This window comes from Trematomus bernacchii, unplaced genomic scaffold, assembly GCF_902827165.1.
Source record: "Trematomus bernacchii unplaced genomic scaffold, fTreBer1.1, whole genome shotgun sequence".
Lineage (NCBI taxonomy): Eukaryota > Metazoa > Chordata > Actinopteri > Perciformes > Nototheniidae > Trematomus > Trematomus bernacchii.
The window spans coordinates 2,626,968-2,640,345 of record NW_022988050.1 but is presented as its reverse complement, the minus strand read 5'-3'; the positions used below and the strand labels follow the sequence as shown (position 1 = coordinate 2,640,345).

The 13,378-nt window shown below is 38.2% G+C and overlaps 2 protein-coding genes across 2 annotated transcripts; one reads left to right on the top strand and one right to left on the bottom strand.

Moving 5' to 3' along the window:
- Nucleotides 1–3,265: 3,265 nt before the first annotated feature.
- On the top strand, nucleotides 3,266–4,742 carry LOC117473402. The gene is made up of 5 exons (XM_034118970.1): nucleotides 3,266–3,433; nucleotides 3,618–3,702; nucleotides 4,172–4,201; nucleotides 4,294–4,347; nucleotides 4,708–4,742. The coding sequence occupies exons 1-5, from the start codon at nucleotides 3,320–3,322 to the stop codon at nucleotides 4,740–4,742; spliced, it is 318 nt and encodes a 105-aa protein (XP_033974861.1). The 5' UTR covers nucleotides 3,266–3,319.
- kat7b (K(lysine) acetyltransferase 7b) lies at nucleotides 4,384–12,264 on the bottom strand. Its single transcript, XM_034119955.1, has 14 exons — nucleotides 12,076–12,264; nucleotides 10,563–10,713; nucleotides 10,218–10,466; nucleotides 10,023–10,105; nucleotides 9,607–9,690; nucleotides 9,341–9,439; nucleotides 9,094–9,204; nucleotides 8,497–8,688; nucleotides 8,116–8,205; nucleotides 7,851–7,991; nucleotides 7,133–7,226; nucleotides 6,048–6,194; nucleotides 5,777–5,883; nucleotides 4,384–5,342 (listed from the first exon to the last, which is right to left on the bottom strand). The coding sequence occupies exons 1-14, from the start codon at nucleotides 12,091–12,093 to the stop codon at nucleotides 5,241–5,243; spliced, it is 1,668 nt and encodes a 555-aa protein (XP_033975846.1). The 5' UTR covers nucleotides 12,094–12,264; the 3' UTR covers nucleotides 4,384–5,240.
- Nucleotides 12,265–13,378: the final 1,114 nt, after the last annotated feature.

The window sequence follows — 13,378 nt, the reverse complement described above, 5'->3', positions numbered from 1 at the left end:
CCAAGACAGAGGAGCTGCGCATCTAAATGCTATCTTCCCTAAGACAGTCCTAGCAGTTGGCACATTTAATAAAACCACAGCATGCGATCTCAGGCAGTAGCCACTTACAATTCGCCGTGAGATCAGGGAGCAGAGGATGGAAGTTTCCCTAACATGGCTTTGTAGATGAACATGTACCAGTGACTGAGCCTCCGTACAGTGAGTGAAGGCAAACCTGCCCTTGCATACAGGGTACAGTGATGGGTTAATGCTTTACAGTTTGTCACAAATCTCAGTGCACTGTGATATGCGGCATCTAACTTGATCAGGTAATGGGCAGGTGCATTCATATAAATCAAATCACCATAGTCCAGCACAGGTAAAAAGGTCACAGTGGCTAGCCTTTTCCTGGCCTCAAGCGAGAAACAGGACTTGTTCCTTGTTGTTGTTTGTTAGAATTACTAACAAAGAATTACTAACAGAGCACTTATATACTAATAAAGGACTGGCTTATCTAAAGCCAGTTGAGTAGCACTTGAAATGTTTTGGCTCGATGAAACCTGATGTACTTATATGATTCTGTTTTCTACAAGTTTGTATCTTCTTGGTCGAATGCACTTATTGTAAGTCGCTTTGGATAAAAGCGTCAGCTAAATGCAATGTAATGTAATGTAATGTAATGTTCCTGTTTTAGATTAAGATTAAGATCTCTTAATTTTGCTCTCAAAGTGCACCAGATTGATGCATTTAACTTCAATATTTTAAAAATATCCTGGGGGAGCATGCCCCCGGAACCCCCTACACTGTCAGAAAAAAGGGTACGGTGGAGGTCCATTTATGTTCTCTAACAACTGCTGGTGATGTACCCTCAAAGGGTCATAGTTGATCCATAAGGTACTAATAGGTACTGTAAATAGGATGTGAGGTCCACTCCCCACTTATAAAAATAACACTTTACCCCTGCTTATACCTATATGCCGTGAGCTGATTATCGAGCCTTCATTGTAACAGTCGCGGGTACGCTGTGTGTGTGCGTGTGGGGAGTGTTGCAGTAGAAAATTCAGCTGTAGCGCCCGGTACCTTAATGGGAAACCCTACATGTTTGAGCACCCTCTATGAAACGTCAAGCTACTCCACAGCACCCCCAAAATAAAATCTCTGGCGCGGTCACTGTGGGCTAAGCCCCTAATGTTTCCAGGAAACGCCCCTGCTCTCACCTCATTATTTAATAGTATCTTTGTACTATCAGCTACCCAACAAAAGAATAAAAATGCACAAAAGACAATAAAAGAAAAACTTGATGAGCTGAACAATTCAGGCCTATGTTGTTAATGTTATTTAAGTCAACATCTAAATAAATCATAGTCTAACCACGCAGAAGACAAACTCCTTTTGACTGAATTAAGAATTCAACAGGGAATAAGATGTTGGCTGTTTATTTATTTTGTTCAATAAAAACGAATAAGAAAACGTATGAAGTTGTCTATATGGATATGCAGCTACCAATAGACCACTGTTCATTTTTATAAACTGTGAATGCTATCAAGATGCATTAAGGTGATTCTCTTATATACTCAGTCCTTACAGAAACAAGGTCGGCACATTACATATCCCATAATGCAACTGCAAGTAGGTGATCCAGAGCAATTAAGGTAACATATTTGACATGCATGTTAAGGTGATTTGAAGCTTTCTAAAGACGACCCCTGGACATGATTAAACTTGTTTTGCATCAGCAGAAATGTCATTTAATGTTTTAAAAACAACACTAAATGAGTTACACATTTGAAGGTGAAATGTTTCAGACTCAGTGAGCATTGCAGACCCCAAAACGGTCCGGCAGAACAGCCTCCCTGCGTCTGATGGAAACACGGTGTTCTGTCATTACAGGAGCTCTTTGTGACTCAACCATTTCACATGCAAATGCCCTGCCTCTGATTTCTTTGATTCAGCTCTCCATGTTAGCTGTGGGTTACACCATGTGAACACGAGGGGCTTTTCAGGTGTAATTGCCTTTCAGGGCTAATTGTCCCGGGCTTTTTGTTGCTCTTAGAAGCACCTGTGCGTGGATCAAAGCATTTGCTGTGTGTGTCAGCTTTGTTTCAAGTGGGTGTCCTTACAGCACATTGTCAAGTAATTGCCTCTCCAGAAATGTCTATGGCCACTGTTGGAAAAAGAGCTCACCTTTCATTAGAGAAGAGCATTTGTATGGCTAAGTTAGTAAAGATCAAGGTTTGGTAACAGCGTAATCATCGCAGGAGATGGAAAGTGAATGAACCTACTGATATGAGGATTAAAAACGACAAGTATTGACGTATATCAGATTATTATGTGCAGGACATTTCACACTAACTTCATTGCATTTGAAAGATCAACCGTTTATTTTTTATTTTTAGCATAATAGGGCCCCTTTAAAAGGTCAATATTTATTCTCGTCATTACAAATGTATTCTTAAAAAGTATTTAAACTTTTCACAACATTTTAATTTAATTCTCAATCAATCTAAAACGTTGCCCTTTCTGACTAATGCAATAATTGCCTACAGACAGTTAAACTTTTTTTTTTTTCATTTTAATTTTATTCTTGAAATACGGAACAAAGCATTTGTTGCATGGCCCTTATAGTCTTCTTCAACCTTCAGCATTTCCATCCTAAATCTTTATAAATCAATAAATATCTCAGGTCAGAGGTCACATCTGCGTTGTTGTGTAATTGGATACTTCCAGAACTCGCTGCCAAGTCAATTTGCCGTCCAATAAAGCTCTCTCTTCAAAGCAGGCGGTGATATTTGCAGAGCGTCGGTCAAAGCGCTGCATGTCCTGCCCTCATCAGTGATATCAAAGAAGCATGTGCACATCATAAGGATAAAAATAGACCAACAGCAGAACAGATGTCCAATAAAAATGGAAATGAAAGATGACCATCTCAAAAGCAAATATTAAAACTTTAATATTATTGTGGGGTTTTCTGAGAATTGTACACAGCTTGTAAAGCTTTGGAAGACATCTTATACCAACTGTGAAACAACGGAGAAAATACATTTGAAAAAACATTTTATTCACCAGATATTGAAGGTTAAACGGCTGCAAAATACTGAAAACTTGAATTGTAAAGAGACATTATGATATAATAAAGCAAACCCAGAAATGTCTACATGCAATGTGCATCACAATGGTTGGAGGGGAGGGGTCTAACAGCATGGGGTAGAGGTATAAATGCACCCTGAATACAGATAGGACGATCAGAATTACACTGTATCTGTCTTTTCAGCTAAAGAAGAAAAACTGCTGTTTTGATTGAAGATTTACGGGACCAAAAACATTTCTTCCTGACTGAGAAATGGAAAACTGGAAGCTATGGCTGGTTGTTGTGACTTTTTGTGCTCTGCTGCAGACCTATCAGGCGCTGTCCTCCAGAGAGGGAGAGGAGAGAGGATTATCTCCAGACTGGCAGGTGAGCGTCCGTTATTACATGTTTTGGGCAGAGAGAGATAATCAAATATATAATTTTTTATTGCTGGAGTTTTTTTAAATGTCTGAATTAATGCTCTGTGGTTAATGATAATTTGGGGATTTTTTACAAACCAAAAATATGTATTCAGTCAGCTCTGCAATAATAAATCCATTGTTTCTGGTAGGATGAGTCTCTGGAGGAAAGTCTGATCAGTCTGATGAAAAGATCCAATGCTCTGCGCTTCTACGGACTCATGGGGAAACGCTCAGGTGGCCTCTCATCTCTTATTTAAACACATATTACATATTTTCTTTTCTGTATAGAGTGTATATGTCTGTGGAAATTACATTAATTAAGATATACTGATTTAATTATCCAAAATTAGGAAATTGTTCTGTCACAGCAGCGTGTTAAAAAGGCATACATAGAATACAATTATATATTAACAGTAAATATATACATATGAACAGTATTGAGTATCTCAAGAATGCATAATATAAAATATACATAAATAATATACAAAATAAGTTAGTATACGCTATAATAGAACAATCTACTACTAAAAAATATTAAATATATATTCTGTATACTATATAGTTTGCAAATTAATTCATACAAATTAAGGTGAGGTATTTAGAGCACAACATCTGTACATCGTGTATGCTTTAAAATATGAAAACATGATAAATGATTATAAAAAACATTGATAACCTTTTTTTTTTTTTAACTATTCCTCAGAACCAAAGAAGCCTTTTAAAGTGAATAGACGTAAGTAGCTTTGATGTCACTTTCAGGTTGTTGTGACAGCATTATTCTTTCTCTGGGTCATTGTAAAGTGAGTCTCTTCTTCACACTTACAGGAAACAAAGGAGAGGCGTTTGTGGGTCTGATGGGAAGAAGCATTTCCAGTGGCGGTGAGCAAAGAAAACTCCAACAAAACAAAGTGTAGCTCATTTCAAAAATATCACAGCAGCTTTATTGATATTAAAAATATCAAATTGCTAATACACATGTAACAGCAATGATTCAAAGTACAAGGCAAATACTGTCCCACTGAAATGAAGATGTTTTATTACAGAGTCTTTAAAAAGAATATTTCCTGCAACAACCACAGCCTTCGACGTCTCAGAGAAACCACGCAAGCAAGGTATGATCGTATATAAAAACCTGAGGTGTTTTATTTCTATGTGCATTCTTGCAGTGGCGCCATTTTCTTTTTATTATTCTGAGCAAATTAAAAATATCTATAATTCATTTTTTCCATTATTTGGCAGGTTCATCGGAGGAATGGGTCCACATCTTGTATTGATGGAGCTTTAAAAAGAAATAAGTGTACGTTATAATGATCTATACAATTTTACACCAACCAAAGAAGAGTCACCATACGTCACCCACTCCTCGAAACACACTCCGCTGACGTTTTCAAATCATGCCGACACTTATTGTATTAATCCCAAACAGAAACCATCTTTAAATGCACATTTCCTGAATGAAATAAAAAAATAACAGCCTGTAAACGCTGGTAAATACATTTCACACCGGATCATTTATCATTAACATTCAAAGCTTAGTAGATGTACGCAGTTGTAAAAAGAAACCGGAAAGGACATTCTCTTTTTGTAGTTAGTTGACGATTGAATTTGGAACGTAGGGTGCTTACAATCTAAAATAAAAAAGTTAAAAAAAACAAAGTAACGTGAAAGGAAAGGATGACCACTGGTCTTTATTGACAGTTTGGAGGTCGAGGCTACTTGTGGCTGGTGAGGCTGGAGGTGAGTTCATTCTGTAGCCTGAGGGTCTTTAGTGCTCATGTCCCTTTGGGGGGGGTCCACTTCAGAGAGCTGGGGTCGATGGTTTTGTTGCTGTTTCCTCGCTTGATCTCCTTCGCTCTCCACTCATCTATCAGGTCCTGAGAGGGGGAGGAAAGGAACAACTGGGCTGTCAAATATATACGGATTAAAATTAAATGAAGCCGAATAAAACATTAGACATAAAATATTTGTGATAATTTTAATAACAGTGTCTTGTAATTTAAGGTACAATATTAGCTGAATATTTCCAAAACCACATCAGACAAAGGTTAGACTCCTGTCTTTCCTTTTTAAATATTTGTTTGACTGGAAGAAAATGTTGATTTTAAGATTTCACTTTTCAGCCAGATATGAGAGTTATCCCAACATGATATATGATTTTACATTTTGAATTAACTTTTAGGATATAAGCCTTTGCAGATCATTTACATGCACAAAAAACTACAGGAAAGGGAAAACCCCCAAAAGCACAATAGGGCCCCTTACAGAAATATTTAACAAAAATATAAAGGGTTACAGGCCGTCATCTTACCTGTCGCTTCAACACCAAGTGCTTTCCTTTCCAATACTTCAGCATCTGGAGAGACTGCAGCGTGCTCACAATGTCCACCGGATTCACTGCCGTCTCCTGACTGATCTCTGCATCAATAAATATTACAACGGTGAAAATCATGTGTGTGTACTTTGTCTACAAATACCATCTCTTCCTGTGGTTATAAATCGTTCACAACCTACAAACAGAGAGTGTTCATTATCCTCACAGCAGTAAAGTGGTATTGTTTGACTTCTGTGTTTTCACTCACCTTTGATGGAGATCTCTTTGCCCTGGAAGTTGTACATGTATCTGAGCAACACTTCCTTCCAGTAACTACGGTAACTGATGAGGCCCAGGTCAGACAGGGGTCTTTCAGGTGAGCCCACCCTCTCCTCCACTTTAGACAGCAGGTAGCCTGAAAGAAGCACAGAGAGGAGAGTGAGGAAGAGTAGCTGTTTGCATTTATGTAAAGAAGACTAGCACTTTGAAAATAGACCATAATAATAAGGCTGTATGCAAGTGATGACTTCTGATCTCTGTGGGGGAAACTTCTGAAGCAATTGGAGTTAGGACTCAGAGAGACACGATGGAGAGCTGGAGCTTTGATGGCAAACACTGACGGTTTATTTGGAGCTTCGGCCGGAGAATTCACAAGACATGTCACGGGCCACGGTCTGACCACATGGTTGAGATGCCACAATCAATTCTGAAGAACCCTCCTGTAGCTCCAGGTTTGAACTAGTTCAGAGTGTAATAATCAACATTCTTCAATAGATAGACTAAACAGCTGAGGGACACTGAATCACATTTGTTGTCACTTATGGCTCGGGGTCATCTACACCCCGAGAAGGATGTGTTCCAGGTGTCCCACAACAATAACTATCTCTGACAGAGAGTTGCCCGGTCATAAACTGGTACCAACAACAACTTGCTAGGGCAGCCCCTCCTTAAGGGAGATAACGGCTGCTCAAGGTTGGTCAGCTGCGTCAGAGGGCGAAGGAGGACATGCAGGGAAAATTATTCCCCAACAATCTTTATCTGCCACTATGCTTTAAGCATAATAAACACGTGAGAAGAAACGGGAAAAAAAAACGTAGAATGTTGATTTAAATTTCGAATGTCAACATCGTAGGAAACATTTTCTTTTTGAAAACATAAATCCCATAAAATCCCAACAAAACATTTTATGCACAGCCCTGGATAAATATTACTCAAAGGCTATATTAGAAATATTCTACATTCTATTAATTAAGCAAAAAGTAATTTAAGAGGATGTACTTTTTTCCTTGAAATGCCGTAATCTTTTAGTTTAATTTGTTTTGGTGCAATTTAATTAAATCAGTGGATGCTTACTGAAGTCGATGAGCATCTTTCCAAAGCCCTGCCTCATGTACTGCGGCATCGTCAGGATACAGGAGACGTTGTAGTTCAGGAATGAGTTCTTCTCCTGGTGATACGAAAACATTCCAGTTGGTAATGTGTACAACAATATATAAAACATTTTGTATACACACAGGGTATATGCAGGAATCCTGAAGTCAAACGTAAGACCTTTTAAGACCTTTTAAGACCCTTTCCATACATTTTAAGACCTCATCGCCACTTGGAGTTTTAACCGGTTACATTGGCGACACACTTTACCTCACATTGACTATATACAGTATTGATTGTCCTTCCTCCTTATCTTCCAACCATTTGGACGCAGACTTGCATTTCCCCATAACGATGTTGTTTAACAACCGGCGTAAACGGACCTTCGCGCGCTATCAAGCAGTGAGCGTGCGATGTCCTGTTCAGATGACGTCAAATCCAACGGGATGCCATAAATAAACTACACAGAATCACACTACACACCTACGCAATGATTACATTCAGGCAGACTGTAGAATACAACCTCTTTGGACAATTTATATACTTATTGAAAACAAGCTACAAAATGTAATACCTTGGAAAATGCCGTTTAATACTTTTTAATAGCCTTCATTTTCGCTAAATTGATTGATCAACTTTCAATACTTTTTAAGACCCCGCGGACACCCTGACACAGAATAAATCTTATTTTCACACTTACTTTGGAAAAGTATCCCACCAGATGGCAGCCGGTGTTGTCGGCTTCGGTCATGACGTAGAAGAGAAACGGCTCCACATCGTAGTAAAGTGTTTTGTGGTCCAAGAACAGTTTGGCAAGTAAACACAGGTTCTGGCAGTAGATCTGAGGAGAAAAAGCTACTAATTAGTATTAAATCACTGTCTGAAGTGCTTGCTTTTCAGGTGTGTGTGTAACCAGTCTCCAAGTTTCTATACTACCAGAGGGAATGAAGATTTTAAAGTCCTACCTTATTCTTTTTGCCATCGACTTCAAACACAGATATTCCTCCTTTTCTGTACACCTCGTCTCCTGGAGGATGCTTCCACACACACTTGGCCTGAAAGGACACATATTAAAACACACATTAGCATCATTTCCTAAGACTTAGATATTATAAACACAGATATTATATATAAAAGACATCATCCAGTGTTAATAAAGCATGAGGATACATTAAATAGAAATTCAAAATGATAGACGATTCATGTGAAGCTTTTTTACTTGTATTAATATGAACTATAAATGAGTCGGTCATCTATTAAGACACATGATATATGTCCTAAAGACACAACAGAATCAAACATCCAGGGTAAATAACCATGGCAGTGAAACATTAATTGACCCTCACCATGTGTCTCCTGAGAATGGTCTGGCTCTTCATGTACTTGAGGCAGAATTCGCAGACGTAGAGGCGGCCCAGGCGTGCGTACTCCTCGGGATACGGGGAGTGGTACCAGGTGTCCAGCTCGTAGCGGCCGAACAGGATGGTCTTTATCATGTTGCTGCCCTCCGTGATCTGACCCTGGATACGCAGCTTCTCCTGCAGGAGGGACGGAGAAGTTGTTACTGCTGATCTTAGCATCAACAGTTGTGATACACACATAGTTTCCATTTCAAAATGTCACACATTTACAGACTTCTTTAAAAAAAGACCATATTTGTGAATCTAAGTTCAGGGGATACTGTTACAAGACTAGAGTTATTTTGCATATGGTTTGTAATTAGCTCTCTTTGCCCTTTTGAAATCCTTAGCAAACCAGGCTTCATTTGTGAGATTGTAAATCCATTCTTCTGAAAAATTGCATTCTGGAAAACCAAATATTTTTCCATGCTTATCCAGACCTGAGAATAACTCAAATCCGATTCCCTAGTTTCCCATACTGAGCAGGAAACCTGAATACAGTTATTTAATATATAATAATGGTAATATAAAACAGCCCCTTACCAGATCTTCGGATGCACGGGCCTGGGCTTTTCTGAAGAGCTCCAGGTCATATTCACTGGTGATGTTCTCCAGCAGAGGCTCTCTGGTGTTGCTGTGTGTCTGTCGGTGCTCCTGTGGACCAGACATTAAAATGAATAAAGATAAAATGATATATATCAAACATATAAATAGCCCAGCAGGTGTGAAAGAGCCACATGGAGTGAGAGTCAAAGTGAGAATACTGCATGTTTGAGAGCCAGCGATGTACCATGTGTTTTTCTTTCTGCTCTTTCTGAAGGCCAGAGTTTCGGCCCTTCCTCATCTCAGCCACCTGCTCCTTGTATTTGCTCTGTTTGGATGTTGGTGTCTGAAAAGATAGAAATAAATTTCCTTTCATGGTAATACAAAATGTGCACAATAACAACTCAATGTGTAATTTGTTATCTCTGCAAACAATCAAGAAGAACATTCATATGATACATGTAGAAGGAAACGTGATTAATGCTAATGCTAATCATAGCAAAAAGAGGCTACCTGGTGGCGAGTAGCATGGCGTGAGTTGTTTTCTTCCTGCCCCTTCAGCTCATCCTCTTGTTTCTCGCGGCTGATAGCTTTCACCTGTAATGAAGAGTAAGATTAATCTCTTGTGTGAAATAGCTTCTTGTGTTTTGCTAAGCCTTATCAATGTATTGGAAGTTAATGCTGTGTTAACTGTTTGTTATTAACCATAAGACTAACTACCATAAAAATCAAATGTAAAACACAGTACTACAATGCTGTTTTTTATCAAGTAAAAAAAACAAAAAACAGAAAAAAATGGCCAGCCAAGGACACCGTATCTAACAGAAATACAACCTACACTTACATATTATACCAAGACAAGTGTTGGCCAACTTCATCTTAGCTTATGATAGTAAACAAGCAACTGCAATAACATATCATCATCTCACCTTGCATTCATCAGCAGAGAGATTGTGGTAAAGAGGACAACCTGACACAGCAAAATGACGCTCATGTTTCCCTGTGAGGTGACCTGGATACATTGAGAAAAGGAAATATATTTCAATTAATAAAATTACATTATGATAGTACATGATGTCAGGGAATAACCTTGTTTACATTTTTTAAAAGGGCAGGGATTTTACCGAGTGAATTGCATCCTGGCGTGGGGCATTTCATGTTGAAGTTGTATGTCTCGTGACAGCGGCGGCGCTTGGGTCGATGGGAGAGGTCTTTATCTGAGTCTCGGCTGGCCTGATCTTTAGCCTGGCTCTCATCATGTGAGGCGTTGGGGCTGGAGATGTCCAGCTCCGATTCAGAAGAGGGGGCATTTCCTGTGGGCGTCAACGGTGGGGATTCATCATGGTCTGCAGCTCGCTTCAAGTCTGGAGTGTCTAAAGCAAAAGGAGTGAAAACAAGACGTAAAGAAAACAGCTATGATGAAGTACACTGTTAAAATTGTATATTGTATTTAAAGGATGTTGGCCAACCTTGAGAGCTTTGGCTAAGGCGAGTAGAGGCTCTGGTGAGGCGCTGTCTCTTGGAAAGGTTTCCATCGCTTTCTGAACTATTGGTCTGTTCTCTTTCAGCGGAGGAGTCAGAGTCTTCAGTTCCATCTGACCCACTTCCAACCATATGTCTCTATCAGGGGGGGATACAATGAGAGGCATCCTTTACATGGTATAACATCATGGACAAAACATTTGTTGTTTCTTAATACAAAATATTATTTTAAAATATAGGAAAACGGGATGTATGTGTAGAAATTGCCGTTAAAGGTTTGACCCATTTTTGTAAGAATCCAGTTTGTTAAATCCAGCAAACATGTTTTACATTTCTGCTCCACACCACCTCTTTATAATTCAGCACAGCATCCACTTTGAATAACGTACATGTCATGGTTAACTGAACTCACTTTCTCAAATGATTACATTTTGTGTAAATATTGTCTTTTGTTTTAAAAAGGGGCCCACAAACAGGTGCTAGCTCGCTGCTAGCTGGGCTTGTTTTAGGCTAAACAGCTGTTACTAACGTTTGCGGCCGACTAATTATTATATTCTACTACAATTAGCATTTGACACGTTTTCTTATTACAACTAGTCAAATAATGTACAATTTGCTGGCAATAGTAGTGGCTACACGACACAACATAGCCTGGTTAGCACTCCAGAAACCTAGCATTGTTGTTAGCTTAGTTCTCTCCAACGGCTAATAGACTGGCACCAAACTGCTTAAGCAAATCGTGCATTTTTAGGATGTAGTGCTCACTAGAGCTTCCCTTTCTCTGACTATACACATATTATTTATATAATACGAGTTATTGTTGTCTTATGGTAAATTCGGCCGTCATCTAACCAAAATAAAGCACCGTTTTATTAAGAAAATACCCAAAGTAAAGTTTTAGCTATGGTTTAGCTGTTTGTTGCCGCCCATCGAAGTGTACCTTCAGTTATCTTCCTTTAAAGTTAACTGAACATGTTGACAAAAGCAAAACATGACAACTAATAGAGTTGAAATGCAATGAGTTTGGTAAAAGCTGTTTGACTAACTTAATGTGAACAAAACGTTAGTTGGTTTGGCATTTAAAATGGGGGAATAATTGATTGGAATATGGTGGAGCATCCGGACTGAAGCAAAAATATAAACATCTTAAAATGGAAAACAAAACAGAACTAAAAAGGTAAAAATATATACAAGATGACCGTGATAGATACAAATCTGTCTGACAAATAAACACTATGAAGGGCCAAATTACAGCTAACAATATTTAAAAGTAGGATATTCTTTACATGTATCTTCCTTTGAAGTTAACTGAACATGTTGACAAAAGACAAATACGACAAAAAATACAGTTGGAAATCAACATGTTGGTTAAAATCTGTTTGATGAACTGAATGTGTACCTAACGTTTGCTGTTTTGGCATTTTAAATGGTCGAATAATTTAATTTAATATGGTGGAGAGCTAGCTAAGCTAATGCTAATAATGCTAATATCCCTCTTACCTGTCGTCTACGTGGCATTTTCCACCTGATGAGCAATATTTCCCGTGAGTTTGTAGTGTCGATTGGCAAAATATCCCAAACTTAAGATATGAAGATGAAAGGAAACTCTTTATTGATTTGTTTCCAGGCAGAAGTTTTTATGTACACAGCGTTGGGTCTATCGCGCCACAGACAGAACGGAGGCTTGCATTTCCGGTGCTGACGTTGATCCGCCGCACCGGCAGGGGGCGACAAGTTCCGGTAGTTCCCATGGTAATAGTGTAAATTCATCATAAGCAGCAACAGATTGCGTTAACATTTTCCACTCAATAGTCAATCAACAATATGAAGTTCCACAAATGTTGTTTTTTAAAGCATTGAACCTTATTTATATCACTAGTAACCAAATAATCTAGTAATATTAGTAGTATAGTTATCCAAGACAAGAACTCAATTTATTGAACATGTCAGAAACAAAACATACATCAATACTAATAATAATATATATTGCTTCTTCCTTTTCTTCCTTCTCACTCATAATAATAATAATTATACCAAAGTACAATAAAATAAATAATAATGATAATGCAAAAAAAAAAAAAAAATAAATAAAAAGAAACAACAACAATAAATCTTAAATTAGTCTCTGTCGTGTTCAACAGGGGCAAGAAGAAGCTTAAAAAACGTTTCTGGTCCTACCCCTTCTAGCGTACATTTTCCTTGCAGTATAAATGAAGTAATTAGGTCATCGTCATCAGCGACATGTTTGTCTTGATACTTTTTTACAAAAACAATCAGGAAGTAATTACTTTTACAATTACAGGAAATAACAAAAATAATTTTTACAGGTACTGTTCATAACCACTAATGGTTTGGCTCTTGAATAATACTTTCATTTTATATAAAGTTGTACAATTTTTCAGTGCATCACTACATTTATTCCACAGACTAACACCTTTTGATGAGATGCAATGAAGTTTGGCATTTGTACGTACGGGTGGTTTTTTGAAAATGCAGTTTCCTCTCAACATGTGCATGCCTTCTCTCCGTGTAAAAAGTCCCTGGACACCCTGAGGCAAATGATGATTTGCGGCCTTGTACATAATTTGAATGGTTTTATAGTCAACCAGGTCTTGTAGTTTTAGTGTTTTTAGTTTGATAAATAATTTATTTGTTGGTTCTCTGTACGAAGTTTTGTGTATAACTCGTATTGCTCTTTTTTGCAGGATGAAGATAGGATGTGTATTTGTTTTGTATGTGTTCCCCCAAACCTCCACACAATACATCATGTATGGAAGTATGAAGGAGCAGTACAGCATAAACA